This window comes from Canis aureus, chromosome 11 (genome assembly GCF_053574225.1).
Source record: "Canis aureus isolate CA01 chromosome 11, VMU_Caureus_v.1.0, whole genome shotgun sequence".
Taxonomy (NCBI): domain Eukaryota; kingdom Metazoa; phylum Chordata; class Mammalia; order Carnivora; family Canidae; genus Canis; species Canis aureus.
The window spans coordinates 67,063,327-67,077,677 of record NC_135621.1 but is presented as its reverse complement, the minus strand read 5'-3'; the positions used below and the strand labels follow the sequence as shown (position 1 = coordinate 67,077,677).

Below are 14,351 nucleotides of genomic sequence, written 5' to 3'. Positions count from 1 at the left end.
TGATCATACAATGTTCAAGCTGTAAGGGATTTTTAGACAGGCCTGCTTCAAAGTCTTCATTTTATAGGTAAAGAAATTGGGGCCTAGATAGGTTTAAAGGACTTACCCATAACCAGCCAGTTCTCAAATTGTGCCTTTTTTTGAAAATTAAAGATCGTTTGTTTATTGTATTCCAAGGGATATTAATAAGTAATCAAAATCATGTCCATCATTAAACCAATTTTTAAAATATTTTAAACTAAAAGTTACATATTATGGGAAACACTGTGTCTGGACACATGTGTGTATACATGCATAAGTGTATCAATACACATACAGATATTTTTACCTGGAATTGGTCAGATGTACATGTGTTCATTTCTGGTGACATGGTGTTTGTCTGACCAATGGAAGCAATTTTTTCTGCAGCAGATAGTGGTTTCAATGGTTCCTTGGTGGGTTCTAACATACCCTGAAAAAGGCATATTAGCTATTAGTGGAAGAGGGGGGAGAAATCAACTCCAACTTTATGAGAATGTCAATCTAGCAGAAAGTAAAAAAACCAAGTCATTTGGAAAGCACTAAAGACAAAAATGAACTATTCTTATATTTTGTTTGGAGACAATCTTCTAGCACTATAATGGAAAATGTTTTACAATAGTACCTTTGGAATCCAAACTTTTTGAAGCAAGACCTTGTATTTTAGATTCAATTGGTTTTAAAGTGCCTAGTTATCACTGCTACACAAAGGCATAAGCAATTTGGGATGGCAGGGGCAGGAAAGAGGCAAGTACACAGAATAGGCCCTAAGAATCCAACAATATTATGATATTTCAGACACTGAAACTGCAGGAAAGGGCACCCTTTGTACCCATTACACCACGGTGGTGATTGGAGAAGTGAGCATTCTAAAACTTGCCATCCATGATGATGATGTCTACCTGCTTCAATGTAAATTTAGTATTTGATCCTATCTCCACTAAAGGGTGGGAACCTTAATACTTAGATCTTTGGGCTAACAAAGCAGAGACACAGCTATTTCAGAGGGGAAAACATCTTACATGTTCCACTAGATGTGTTATAAATGTAACGCACTTTTTGAGTAAGAAAGGAATGAATTCAGGGTGGAGGTAGAAATAAAGAAGAAAAATAAATCAGCAATGTGTATCAATACTCTACCAAACACTAATAATAATGGGTAATCACCAGTTAATGGCCTGAAAAAAAAAAACCAAGCTTTAACACATTTTAAAATAATACTTGATAAACTCTTATGTATTTATCAACCAGACCACACAAAATCTTCCTTTACTGGAGGAAAAATATCAAAGCAGCTAAGACAGTAAGGTAACTATACATTTCTAAAAACAAGTTTTCAGGACAATTCCCCTTCTTATAAAAGAGGGCATATGCTAACTAAAGCAATTTATAGATTCAATTCTTAACAATGCTATTTGTGAAAGGCTTTATGCCAGCAACTTGACTGAAAATAAATTCATGGTCTAACTCAATAGCTTATACATTATACAGGCTTTCTAGTGCACCCTTATCTAAAGCGACAGTGCACGCAGCAAACAACTCCCAGCTAGCCAACTTTTCCAAAGTGAAACATCCCACAAATCAGTGGTTCTCAAAGTGGTTCCCAAGTAGTTTTTGCACCACCTGGTAACTTGTCAGATGTGCAGCCTCACCCTTACTGAGTTAGAATCTCTGGAGGTGGTGCCCAGCATTCTGTGTTTTAACATGTCTTCCAAACATTTCTGATGCATATTAAGGTCTGAGAACCAGTGACTTAAATGATCATTTCAGCTCCTATTCCTCCAAATGAGACCAAAAGATACTAAACATTTCATTGGTTGAAGCACCATGGGAAGAATTCAGGTATAATTAAAATTGGAAACCAGATATGAAAAAGAATAAATTTCTAAATGTAAAAGCATCATAAAGATGGTAAAGGAGAGATATATATTCACTAAATCAACTTTGGTATTAAAAGCTTATAAAAAGGGTAAAATTATTACCAAGAAAGATAGTAATTAAGGTAGGAAAATAAAGCAAAAACATTGGTCTCTAACTTCTCACAAAATTTAAAGAACTGGCTAATATGCTGGGCTTACACATAAGGATTAAGTAGGTTACTGCTCCCCATGTGCCGAATGAAAACTCCTACAAATTAAATTCACACTTTCTACTCAGAATGTGACAGTTAACACCAACAATCTTTAAAATGCTACTCCTCGAGGAAAAAAGAAATACAAATAACCAAAAGTTAAAGAATGTTCTCCATTATTTTTATCACAACAGAAAAAAGTATAAGGATAATCAAGGTGTTTTGAAAATACAAGATAAATTCTATTTACACTTATAAAGGAGAAGAAATGGATTAAAAGCTGAAGCACAGAAAACTTTTTGCCTAATTCCATAAAACAAACAAAACTACAAAAATGAAACAAAGTAAAACATTTCAATTCATTACCAGTAATTAAAGTTTATTCATGAAAATGTCTGTAAGATTAAAGGTCAAGTTTCACCGCAAATTCACTTTCCCGTGCACATAAAGGGTTGTATAATTTAAATTCCATATCAAGTTATTTTTTTCTTAAATATTGTATTTTACCTTATTTTGTAGTTATTGGTGTAAGAATTTAAAAATATTTCTAGTTTAATAGAACATTTTTGTCCACCAATAACTTAAAGACACACCAAAAAACACAAACACATCAAACTTTAAAGTGTGACTGAGTCTTGATAAGGTACAGAAAGAAAATTCCTCAGTTATCCTGGGCTACCTGGCATATCTGAAAAAACAAAATTGAACATATTTTAAAAAATTAATGGAAAAACTGAGGACCAATTATGGATTGTGGCTCATTTCCAATTACTAGCATTTGGTATTCCCAAGCTTTTATATACATCCACAGCTTCACTACTATATCATTTAAAATTGATCAGAAGTGGATTAAAATACATGATATCTCAGTCTTCAGATACTTTAGCTTCCACTTTTTAAAAGCAAATTTAGAAAAGAGAAAAAAAAGGCAGAAAGAACAAGACCTCCAAAGGTACATTTTAGAGAGAATTAGGAGCACTATGTTACTAAATCTTCAATTCAAAACAAAACAGTGTTTTTAATTAATACAATATAGAAAAATGTCCTTAAGTCAAGACTTGAAAGGATTTATGAGATCTTAAAGGAAATTAATAGTTATTCATTTAATGTTTCCACACTAAATGCCCCCTAAAAAACACTTTCCGTGTCATGCCACATAAGATAAATTTTACAGAATGCAGCGATAATAAATTTGCACACAGACATTTTTGTACTTACCAATCCTGCTGCATACATGGGCACTATAACAGGCTGCTTCTTATTACCCGTGAAGAGCTACATACATGTGTTACAGAAAAAGAACATTTATTTAGAAAATGACATGTTATACAATGAAACAGTTAACAAAATATGCTTGCAATGCTTTATTATATACACTGTGAAACATAAATAGAACAAATTATTAAACTGCTCATATGGGCTTCTGTTTTTGATATCTTAGTCCAATCCTTTCTTTTTATAGTTAACAAAAAACACTAAAACCACTTTTTCTTAAAATAAGATATGACCAGAGAAAAATTTAGACAGATTTACGTTTAAAAGTTGGCATATTCAGGGACACCTGGGTGGCTCAGTGGTTGAGCGTCTGCCTTCACCTCAGGGCATGATCTTGGAGTCCTGGGATCAAATCCCACATCAGGCTCCCTTCTGGGAGCCTGCTTCTCCCTCTGCCTGTGTCTCTGCCTTTCTCTCTCTCATGAAATAAATAAAATCTTAAAAAGAAAAAAAAAACCTAATAAACATTAAGAAAAAAAGTCATATTCAAAATAAATTAGTTTTTAAGACAACTAATAATTATTTTTCTGAGGAACTAGCTTATCATAGCTTGATCAGAAGTGTAACAGAATTTAAAAACACTTATAGATCCACTAAAGGATTTTCCAAGGTACTAACAAAACTCACAATGTTTCGGGTGTCTATTCCCAAGGAGCACAAAAGCTTCTTGTTGCTATGGGAGCCGCCCCACTGATATCTCAAGCCATGTGCATCATGGATGTCCTGTAGCTCGGTCCACACATCCAGCAGTTCCCTGATGAAGCCACCAACAACAGGTTATGCAATAGCTTTCACCACAAATTCTAGTTTTAATGTGATGGTGAAATGTTATATATTCCAATAAATCTTGCGTTTAACATGAGTATACAATTATTACAAATCTGAATAAAATCAACTACCACTTAGTTATTAAAATAGCTAAGTTAAACTCATTTGAAACAATTTGCCAATAACCAACCAAAATTTAGTGTTTTTTTTTTAAATTGTAAAACAAAAATATTTAAAAGGAGAAAAGAAATCACTCATCCTTCTACCATATTACTACAGTCATTTAATATTTGTGCTTTCTCTTTAAGTCTTGGCCCAATAACGCAGCTGCAATTATAGCATATAGAAAATTTTTTTTCAGATTTTAAGCATTTCTTCATCTACATGTATACCTTTTCAATGGCTGTGTAACGTTCAATTAGACAGAATGCATCATTATTTAATTGACCACAATTCTACAGTTTAAGTAAGTTGTTTTTACTGTTTAGGTCTTATTGTTAGTAAGGCAAAAAATATTTTCCTGTATTTTATGGTTTGTTTTGTTGTAGAGTTGCTATATCCCCAAAATGAGTCTCTTGGGGAGATTCCTGGGTCTATTTGGACAACTAGCATATTTTAAAATAACACATCTAAAAGGTTTTAAGATGGTAAAGCATAAACCTTTGTCCCCTTTTCTTCTCAGAAATCATCCCCCAAAAACCAAGAAGCAAATCATAATCTCTATCTTTAAAGAAATTAAGAGGTACTTAAAACCCTGCACTGTAAGCACTGAAGTCACAAAGAGGGATGGAGAGACTTGTAAAGAGGGAGAGAATGTGTCCAGACATGGATAGTAATGAAATGCAAGAGAGTACAGGAATAAGAGTAACTTTGAAATGAGAAAAACAACCTAGACCATCTAACATCTAATAATTAATGGGAGATCCAGAAAGACAATGGAGGGCAGGTAATTGTCAATACAAGAGAACTGCCCGATACTGAAACATCGTACACCTAGTACTTAGTCCAATGAACGAAAAGATTTCTATCAAGACACTTCATTGTGAATTTTCAGAATACCAACAACAAACAATCCTAAATTATAAATTTAATGGGAGAATAGAATAAAATAAAATTTTACCACCCATGTACCCATTTATTTCTCAGGAGGCATTAGAGGATGTGCTTCACCAAAATGGGCTCTACATGAAGGGAACTACCAAGACAACATGTAGACAAGAAGCCTAGATTGAATCCATTCCAGATTAGAATAGGACTCAGGAGGACTGAGTCCTCTCATAGAGGACTCAGGAAAAAAAATGGAATGGTTTGATCCTAAGTAAAACTGTACTAATAGGCTGTTGAAGGGTAGGAAAAGACTTAGTAAATGAAAAAGAGAGGCAATTATACATCTGGAAAGAAGCTCTAATAATGGACAGTGAGCACTATTTACATGATACAATAATGCAAATACCAAATATCAACTCAACAAAAAATATAAGTATATAGAGATGATGGAGGATAGCAGATGTAAAGTCTAAATTCTCATCTATCATACTAGAAGTCAAAAGATAATATATAAAGTGATGACAATATCCATTTAGAAATATTTTTTAAAGTGTTCAAAAATGGAGCAGGGAGTTTTTTGTAGGACAATATGATTTTTTAAACTTCAACACAATGTTACAAGAAAATTTTAGAACCTTGATGCTTTAAGAGAACTTTGTAAGTTGGAATATTTGAAACTAACAAATATGCATGCTATCTAAAAACTGTCTACTACTTACCCACTTTCAGCTAAGGCCTCTCTTGTTTTTAATGGGAAGGTGCTTGTTTCCAGCAAGTGCTTCAGGGAAGTAACTTCCTCTTCAGTATCAGGGATAAGTATTGAAGGAAAACATGCTTCGAAAATTCGCTCCAGGCGGTTTAATAAAGCTGTCTGCATCAAAACACCCCCCAAAAGTTTATTTTCATTTCTCTAATTTTAATGTCAGTTTTATCATCAATACACACACGCGCGCACGCGTCTCTAACTCTGCACCCTGTTTACCACTATAAGAGAAAGGGAGGTTAACTACCAGTCAGGGTACAGGAAAACACAGGGGCATAACTACTCATAAAACAATTGTTCTAAGTGATCACATTAAGTAATCATGGTGATACAGTGGTGACAAATGTAGTTATATGCCAAGCAACATATCTGGTACTTCACAAACACTACCTTATTTAATCTATTACAGAATTCACAAAGAAAAAATTATTATTCAATTGTACAGTGAGAAATCATTCTCAAAGTGTGAATAATCTACCCAAACCAAAAAAAAACAAAAAACAAAAAACAAAAAACAACCCCTCTCCCCCCAAAAAACAAATAGAAACATTCAGAAAAACAAACAGGCAGCATTCATATTATTTACATCACTGAGATGCTCCCTATGATCACCCATGTACTCCAGATTTAAGAATACTTAAACTGGATGTTTATGAAAAATATTATGCAGTCATAGTTGACAAAACCTTTTTCTTGAATATAAACATTTGAACTTTAAAAGCCTTTTCGAAATATCTCTGCTGCTAAAAGAACCAAAGTATGAAAGAATGTCTCAATTTTTACTAAGAAATTCAATAGCTCACTTATCATTTTGATGATCTGTGTTATCTTTTAAAAATTCCATTTTTTTCTACGCTTCTATATATGGTGTGTATATAAGTATTTTTTAATAGAACACTGCCTTTCCTCCATGCAAAGACTGGATATTCCCTGGAGTACTTTCACTGAGAACGCTGGCATTTTGGAGTATTTTCATTAATTAAAACTTGTTGAATTTAGACTGACTGACATTTTTGGGGGGTACTACTAGGTTATTCTACATGTACAGCCTACAATAACATTTATTCCTACTTTCCTTACTGTATGTCAGATACACGGGAAATATTTTCAATTTAGCTCAATTTACTATTTTTTTCCAATTTATTACTTAAATACCAAATAGGAATATACACTGTGAAGTTAAAGACTGTTGGAAGTGTACTACTGAAATGATACCAAGTGTACAAGGAAATGCCACATCATGGTAGTATTTCCTGCCAAGTAACAAAAACAAGTTAATGCTTGATTTCTGCTGTTTAGTATACTCAGCAAACAGGAAAATGCAAAACAAAAGGAAAAATCTTCACAAACATGTTTTTCAAACTAAAACCTCTCTTTTGGAAGCAGTATCAGAGCAAAAACTTAACAATGAATAATTAGTCTCAGGGTGCTCTTCTGTTATCTCTACAAAAGTTACTCTAACACCTTCATTATATTCATGTGTGTGATATGGGAAAAGGTTCTCAGTATCAATTATGAAACCTACAGTAAAGAGTAGACTCAAGATCCCAAGGCTTGTGAAACTTGAGTGTGTCAAGGGGACCCATACTTACTTGCTTCAACAGAGGGAATGGACAGACATTACTTTTAAAGGGATCAGATAACCATCTAATTGGAAACATGATGAGCGCTGGCTCCTTCTGGGCAAGGAAGGTAAACAAAAACTCACATATGACCAAATTTTACTTCTCTGTAAATTAAAACTGAATCTCTCTTGTATCCTCTTTGTTATCCTTCTTGGGAAAGAAAAAATATTTATCAAAGGAAGAAAGAAATGACCCCAAAAGACATCCAGTTATTTGGGCAATATTACACCTAACTACCAGGTATACCAGTAAGCAAATTCTCAAATCAGTGGAATGTACATGAACAAACAGAATATCACATTCACCTCAAGTCTTTACTTACTACCTAACTTTTTCTCATGGAGAATGTAAGTTACATGGAAAATTTAAAAGAAAGTTCCATTTATCTTTGTGGTTAGATATTACATTCAATTGCTTCATATATTTTCTTTAATGAAGTAAACCAGGGGTCAGCAAATTTTTTCTATACAGGGCTAGACAGTAAATATTTTCGGCTTTGCACCATCTATAAACATATGTGTCTTGTGTTCCAATGAAATTTTATTTACTAAAACAGCCAGCAGGATAGATTTGTTTCATAAGCCAGTTTGCTGACCTCTGAGGTAGAGCAATAAATAACAAAGATTTAAATAATCAGAACCTACTAACTGAACAGGACCACCCACCATAAGGAGGAACTCTTAACGATTCAACAAGAAAGCAGCTAACAGAATTAACAAAGATTGTGATGAAAAATAAATTTCCTGACATTTTGCTTTAAAAGTATAATTTCCAGCTACCCAAACAACTAGTCTGATGGTAAAAGGGAATCTTCTACGAAGAATTTCTTACTAATATGTTGTTCATGGTTATACATGCCAAATTTCATTTGCTACTAGTTAATTCCAGGAAGTAAACGTATGATGTAATATAATACTTCAATAGAGGACTGTGGACCCAGGGGTGAGACTCAGTTTCTGGATTTATAAACTGAAAATATCAGGGGCAATCTCACAGGGTGGGTAACCAACCACAGGATTAAATACTTGGTACCCAGTGTGTGCCGAGAAAGTGGTAACTTTTTTCACTACTATTGTTATTATACAGGTGGTACATAGAAACACAGTGGGCTACAAAGGAATAAAATAAATGTCAAATCTAGGTTCAAATCTCACTAGAGATGTTTCTCTACCACTATTTAACATTCTTTTTTTTTTTTTTTTAAAGATTATTTATTTATTTATTCATTCATGAGACACACACAGAGAGGGAGAGACACAGGCAGAGGGAGAAGCAGGCTCCATGCAGGGAGCCCGATGTGGGACTCGATCCCGGGACTCCAGGATCACGTCCTGGGCTGAAGGCAGGTGCTAAACCACTGAGCCACCCAGGGATCCCCACTGTTTAACATTCTAAATCATTATGAAGGGATCCCTGGGTGGCTCAGCGGTTTAGCGCCTGCCTTTGGCCCAGGGCACGATCCTGGAGTCCCAGGATCGAGTCCCACATCAGGCTCCCGGCATGGAGCCTGCTTCTCCCTCAGCCTGTGTCTCTGCCTCTCTCTCTCCCTCTCTATGTCTATCATGAATGAATAAATAAAATCTTTAAAAAAAAATCATTATGAAAATACTTGTTTCAATCTATCGATTTCTACCACAGTATAAGAAGAAATGAAATAATCCAAATTTTTGCACCCACCTGAAGATCCTCTTGAATTGGAAAATAAGAACCAATTTAAAAATGTCTATCATTAAGAGCCACTTGTATAAACAGAACCTCTTCCTGCTACTCATTGTGGATTTTATTTTTTATTAAAAAAATTTGTTTTTTTGAGAAAAAGGGGGGGATGGGGCAGAGGGAGAGGGAGAATCATAAGCTGGCTTCAGGCCCAGTCTGGAGCCTGAAATGGGGCTCACCCTCACAACCCTGAGATCATAATCTGAGCCAAAATCAAGAGTTGGATGCTTAACTGGCCACCCAGGCGCCCCTCTTTGTAGATTAGTAAACATTTTGGTTGACACTTTGGCATTCATGACTTAAATTGTGATCACATATAAAATACAAAGTGTAAAATAAATAAATAAAATAAAATACAAAGTGTGTAAACAGCATTGGGTTTAAGAGTGCTTTACTTCCCAAGAAGTGCAATAACATTACAAGTTCAAAAAATATGATGGAATATAGTCCAAATAACTTGGTAAATAGAACAGGTATAAGAACATAACATAATGCTCAGAAGAAAAATTAACCCACTATAAGAACAGTTTTTCTTGTGACCAAGCAGATAGGTTTCTTTCAAGAAACAGATTTTTTTTTTTTAAAGATTTTATTTATTTATTCATGAGAGACACAGACAGAGAGAGGTAGAGACACAGGGAGAGGGAGAAGCAGGCTCCATGCAGGGAGCGTGATGTGGGACTTGATCCCGGGACTCCAGGATCACACCCTGTGCCAAAGGCAGGCACTAAACCACTGATCCACCAGGGATTCCCAGAAACAGATTTTTTAAAAAAATTTTTATTTATTTATGATAGTCACACACAGAGAGAGAGAGAGGCAGAGACACAGGCAGAGGGAGAAGCAGGCTCCATGCACCGGGAGCCCGACGTGGGACTCGATCCCAGGTCTCCAGGATCGCGCCCTGGGCCAAAGGCAGGCGCCAAAATGCTGCGCGACCCAGGGATCCCAAGAAACAGATTTTCTAAAACAGATAATAATCACACGCTAAATTAAAAAAAATATTACTGTTATTCTGAGCAAAAAATTTAAGCATGAGATATAAGTTATATATCAAAACCATGCTACTGGTAAAAGTTGTTTTAATTATTAAATAATTTTAACTGTTGTATAATATATATAATTTTTCCCTCAACACTATCAGCCACAGTTTAATACATATAACAATTTAAAACCAAATCAGTAATAAAATTAATATTACATCAATACTAGGTTTAACAAAGTGAAATATTATTTAAACTTGGACTTATTCTGTGTATGAATGAAATGGAACTTAATATTACCCTGCTTCTAAGAATTCTTATTTATCTAGCCATAAGAGGCAATCTACTCCTGTTTTTTTTTTTTTTTTCCACTCCTGGTTTTGATTAAATAGGAACACTACACATTTTTAAACTCCTTATAGCTGATTCAGAAAAATATGTGAATTAAATAATAATGTTTATTAACATGTTACAGTACATGTGGACTTGCATTAGATGCAAAGTTCTAAAAGACTGTATTTAATATTTGGAATTAATGGTAAAGTTAGACTGGCTACATGAGTTTCCCTAGGCAGATAAGGCAGAACATGTAAAGCAAACCATGTAAGTATAACCCGAATCAGTTCAGGAAAGTGAGAGCCTAAATTCAGTAAAAGATCAAAAGATGTTCTCTGAAACATAGTTAGAAACTGCCAAAGTCTGATATGGTGCATTATATTTTTTATTTAATGCTTACACAGTGCTCACCACATGCCAGGCATTATTCTAAATGCTTTACAAATATTAGCTCATAGAAGAACACAGACAAACCACAGGAGGGAAGTAACAGTCTATATTATCATCCCTTTTTTAGATGAGAAAAATGGAGCACTAAGAGGTTAACTTGCTCCCAGTCAGATGAATATTACATGCTGAATCCTAACCTAGGAAGTATAGCTCCAGAGTCTGTTCTTAAACACTGTATTATGCTGTCATCAAAGCAGTTCTAGGTTAAATTTCTAAAAATTATATGGGACTATGTCTCATTTTGAATCTCCAGTACTTAGGTTCCTGTACATAGTTGATACAGAAATGTAAGCTAAATCAGTGTGCACTAGATTAAGAAAAAGAATGAAAGAAAGAAAAAAGCACTTCACTTTTATTTAAGACTGCAGGGGGCATATTTGTTCCACTTATGAAAGTATATCTTATTATAAGCCATCTAACCATTGTTGGATATATTTATATAATTGTAACAAATATAAATAATTGAATCCCTTATGTACTAGGTACTATGCTTGATATTATATATATATACTACTTTATGAATCTTTTTAAAATAAAAAACCCCAAAGATAAATACTATTGTTTCTAGTATAACAAATCAAACTAAAGCTCAGGGAGACTAACCACAGTCTCATGCTGGTCCGGTGCACAGCAAGGATTTGATCCCAAGTCTGAACTCCAAAGCCTACTATTTTCACCAAATCATTCTTTTACCCACTTTTGGTGGTCTTTCAAACATTTGTAGCCATGAGATAAGAGATTCAACTGTTAACCGCTGAGGTGATGACTATACCTAAGAAAGCAATGATTTTATCTAACACTACAATTCATAGTTTTCAACAAAGCAAAATGTACATTTTACTAAAGAGTGCTGCACTGTAAATTAATGAGAAGTTGCCAAGTGCCCACACACTTAGCATACTAAATAGTTAGCTATTTACGGTTACAACCGTAACTGAATAGCAAACTAAATGAAATAATATTCACATTAATTACTTGACTTTTAAATGCCTTTAACTCCAAAGTCATATAGGAAAAGCAGTCATTAGTTCTCCCTTGAATTTGGACTTAGAGAACTAGTGACTGGTTTAGCTGAATATCAGTTACGTAAACTCAGTCTTGTTCTTCAGTTCACATGTGCATCAAATTCTCAGCCTACGGCAAACAGCAGCACATCTGGCCAGTACACATTGTAAGAACTGGGAGCTGATACATGTAGACTTGAAAGTCAAATACCATTCAAGGCAGATGCCAGAGTCCATTTTATTTTCCCTATTTACGTCCAGTGCTAGGACAAAGAAGGAGGGCACTAGTAGTATTCAGAAGAGTTCCTAATCTGCCAAAACTATTCTGAGAATGGAAACTAGCCCAAAGCAGTAGCTTTCTTCTCAAAATAGTTTGACAGATGAGTATATAGCCAGAAATAGAGGCATTCTCACTCAAATTCTTATTTGCCCACTATTACTTTCTGCCATTCACCATAAACTTCAGTTGGCAACACTATTTCTTTGCACCTTTAAAGACCATTTTCCAAGAAGTTCATTTCTGAGAGGATCCGGTAACTAACATTTGTTGAGCACTTATTATGGTGCGAGACAATGTGGTAAGCACCTTTACATGCACACTTTCATTTTACCTTCAGAATGAGAGATTTTAATAAGTACTATTATTCTCTAAATCTAAGGTTCAGGGAAGTGACTAATACAAGTTAGTGCTGAAACCTGGACCTCAGTCTAGCAGTATGACTCTAGAGTGTTGCTTTTAAGCACTATACTACTGCCAGGGCCCAAGGCCCACATAACTTTAGGGATTTATGAAAATGGTTTTTAATGATGTTATTTATTTATTCATGAGAGACAGAGAGAGAGAGGCAGAGACACAGGCAGAGGGAGAAGCAGGCTCCCCACAGGGAGCCCGATGCAAGACTCGATCCCCAGACCTGGAATCATGCCCTGAGTGAAGGCAGATGCTCAACCGCTGAGTCACCCAGCTGTCCCTATGAAAATGTTTTAAAAATAGGTATTAACATCCTCATCTTTATACCAAGTCACAAAATAGAATTTTAAATATCTTTTAGAGGTAAGTCACATTAAAGTCACATGTGGCCCTAGCTATGTTACTCTCAGGGTACACTGGCTTTTTTATCTTTCCCAATTTTCTCATTTGTCATAAATTTATTCTCCTACCAGGGTCCTTTATTACCTTGAATGTCTCTATAATAACAGTTACTACTTTTTCAAACCAGATGTGATTTCTGGGAAAGCACAAATGATCTACTACCCAATGGTTAAATTCATCAACGGGGGCAAAGCATCAAGTATGCATTCACTTACACTCATTCTCAGTTCTCTCATATCTCGATGTTTAGAGTAGGAGGTATATAAGCAATCATTTCATTTTACCCACTGATGTAAACAAGTCATATTATCGAGTGCAGAGCTTCCCAGTTGGTAGGTCCCAGTCACAAACAGGTTGCAAATCTCCTGAAACCCTGAAAGCTGTACAGGGACAAATAGCACTCCCTCTTCTGGTGGTTAATTTTATGTGTCAACTTGACTAGGACATGAAGTGCCCCTGCCCAGATGACTGGTCAAACATTATTCTAGATGTATGTGTGTGGAAGTGTTTCTGGATGAGATTATCATTTGAAATGGCAGACTGGGTAAAGCTCATTGTCTTCTCTAATATGGGTGGTCCTCATCTGATCAACTGAAGACAGCTTTAGGACTGTATTTGGGACTTCTTTACCTCCAAAAGACTTGAGCCATCCCTTTTAATAAGTCTCTCTGGTTCTGTTTCTCTGGAGAACCCTAATATACCTCTACTTTATAAATAATTATACTGGAGTATAAAAAGTATATTGAAAATCTCATTAAGTTTTCCAAAGGGGTGCATAAGACTAGCACCTAGGATTCAAGACTCTGGTTCTTATGCCACTCAATTCAGATCTCCTTTAAAGTAGCTTGTATTTACGGCAATTCCTAAAGTTCCTTCAACATGTATCTAGTTAGTTTTTTTCCTTCAGAACAAAAGTTGATTAATGCTAATAATTTTAACACTGATAGCATTAGATTTTGCTCTTAAGTGGAAGTTTAGAAGAAACACAAAATCCACTGGGTAATTTAACCTTCCATTTAATAGGTTACCTTATGCCTTGCCACCATTAAATATTTAGTAAGATATCAAATATAATCTACAATTGTATACTTTATCAAGAGTGACCAACTGTAATATTCACCTGTTCTAAAAAGATGGTTAGCCCCTTCTGTGCAAGTTGTGGGTAAATCTAGTGAAGTATTTTTACCTATTTTGGAACTAGA

General features: G+C 34.9%; 1 protein-coding gene across 7 annotated transcripts in view; it reads right to left on the bottom strand.

Annotated features, from left to right (window-relative positions):
• AFTPH (aftiphilin) overlaps nt 1-14,351 on the bottom strand; it is a 67,673-nt gene that overhangs the window by 19,408 nt on the left and 33,914 nt on the right. For all 7 annotated transcript variants that reach the window (XR_013389789.1, XM_077915641.1, XM_077915637.1 and 4 more), the window contains 4 exons: nt 5,899-6,050; nt 3,992-4,118; nt 3,308-3,364; nt 329-451 (listed from right to left, as the gene is read on the bottom strand). Coding sequence is in view for 6 of the 7 variants with exons in the window: in XM_077915641.1 (XP_077771767.1) it covers nt 329-451; nt 3,308-3,364; nt 3,992-4,118; nt 5,899-6,050 (459 nt within the window). In the remaining variant the exon portion in view is untranslated. The remainder of the gene's footprint in view (nt 1-328; nt 452-3,307; nt 3,365-3,991; nt 4,119-5,898; nt 6,051-14,351) is intronic.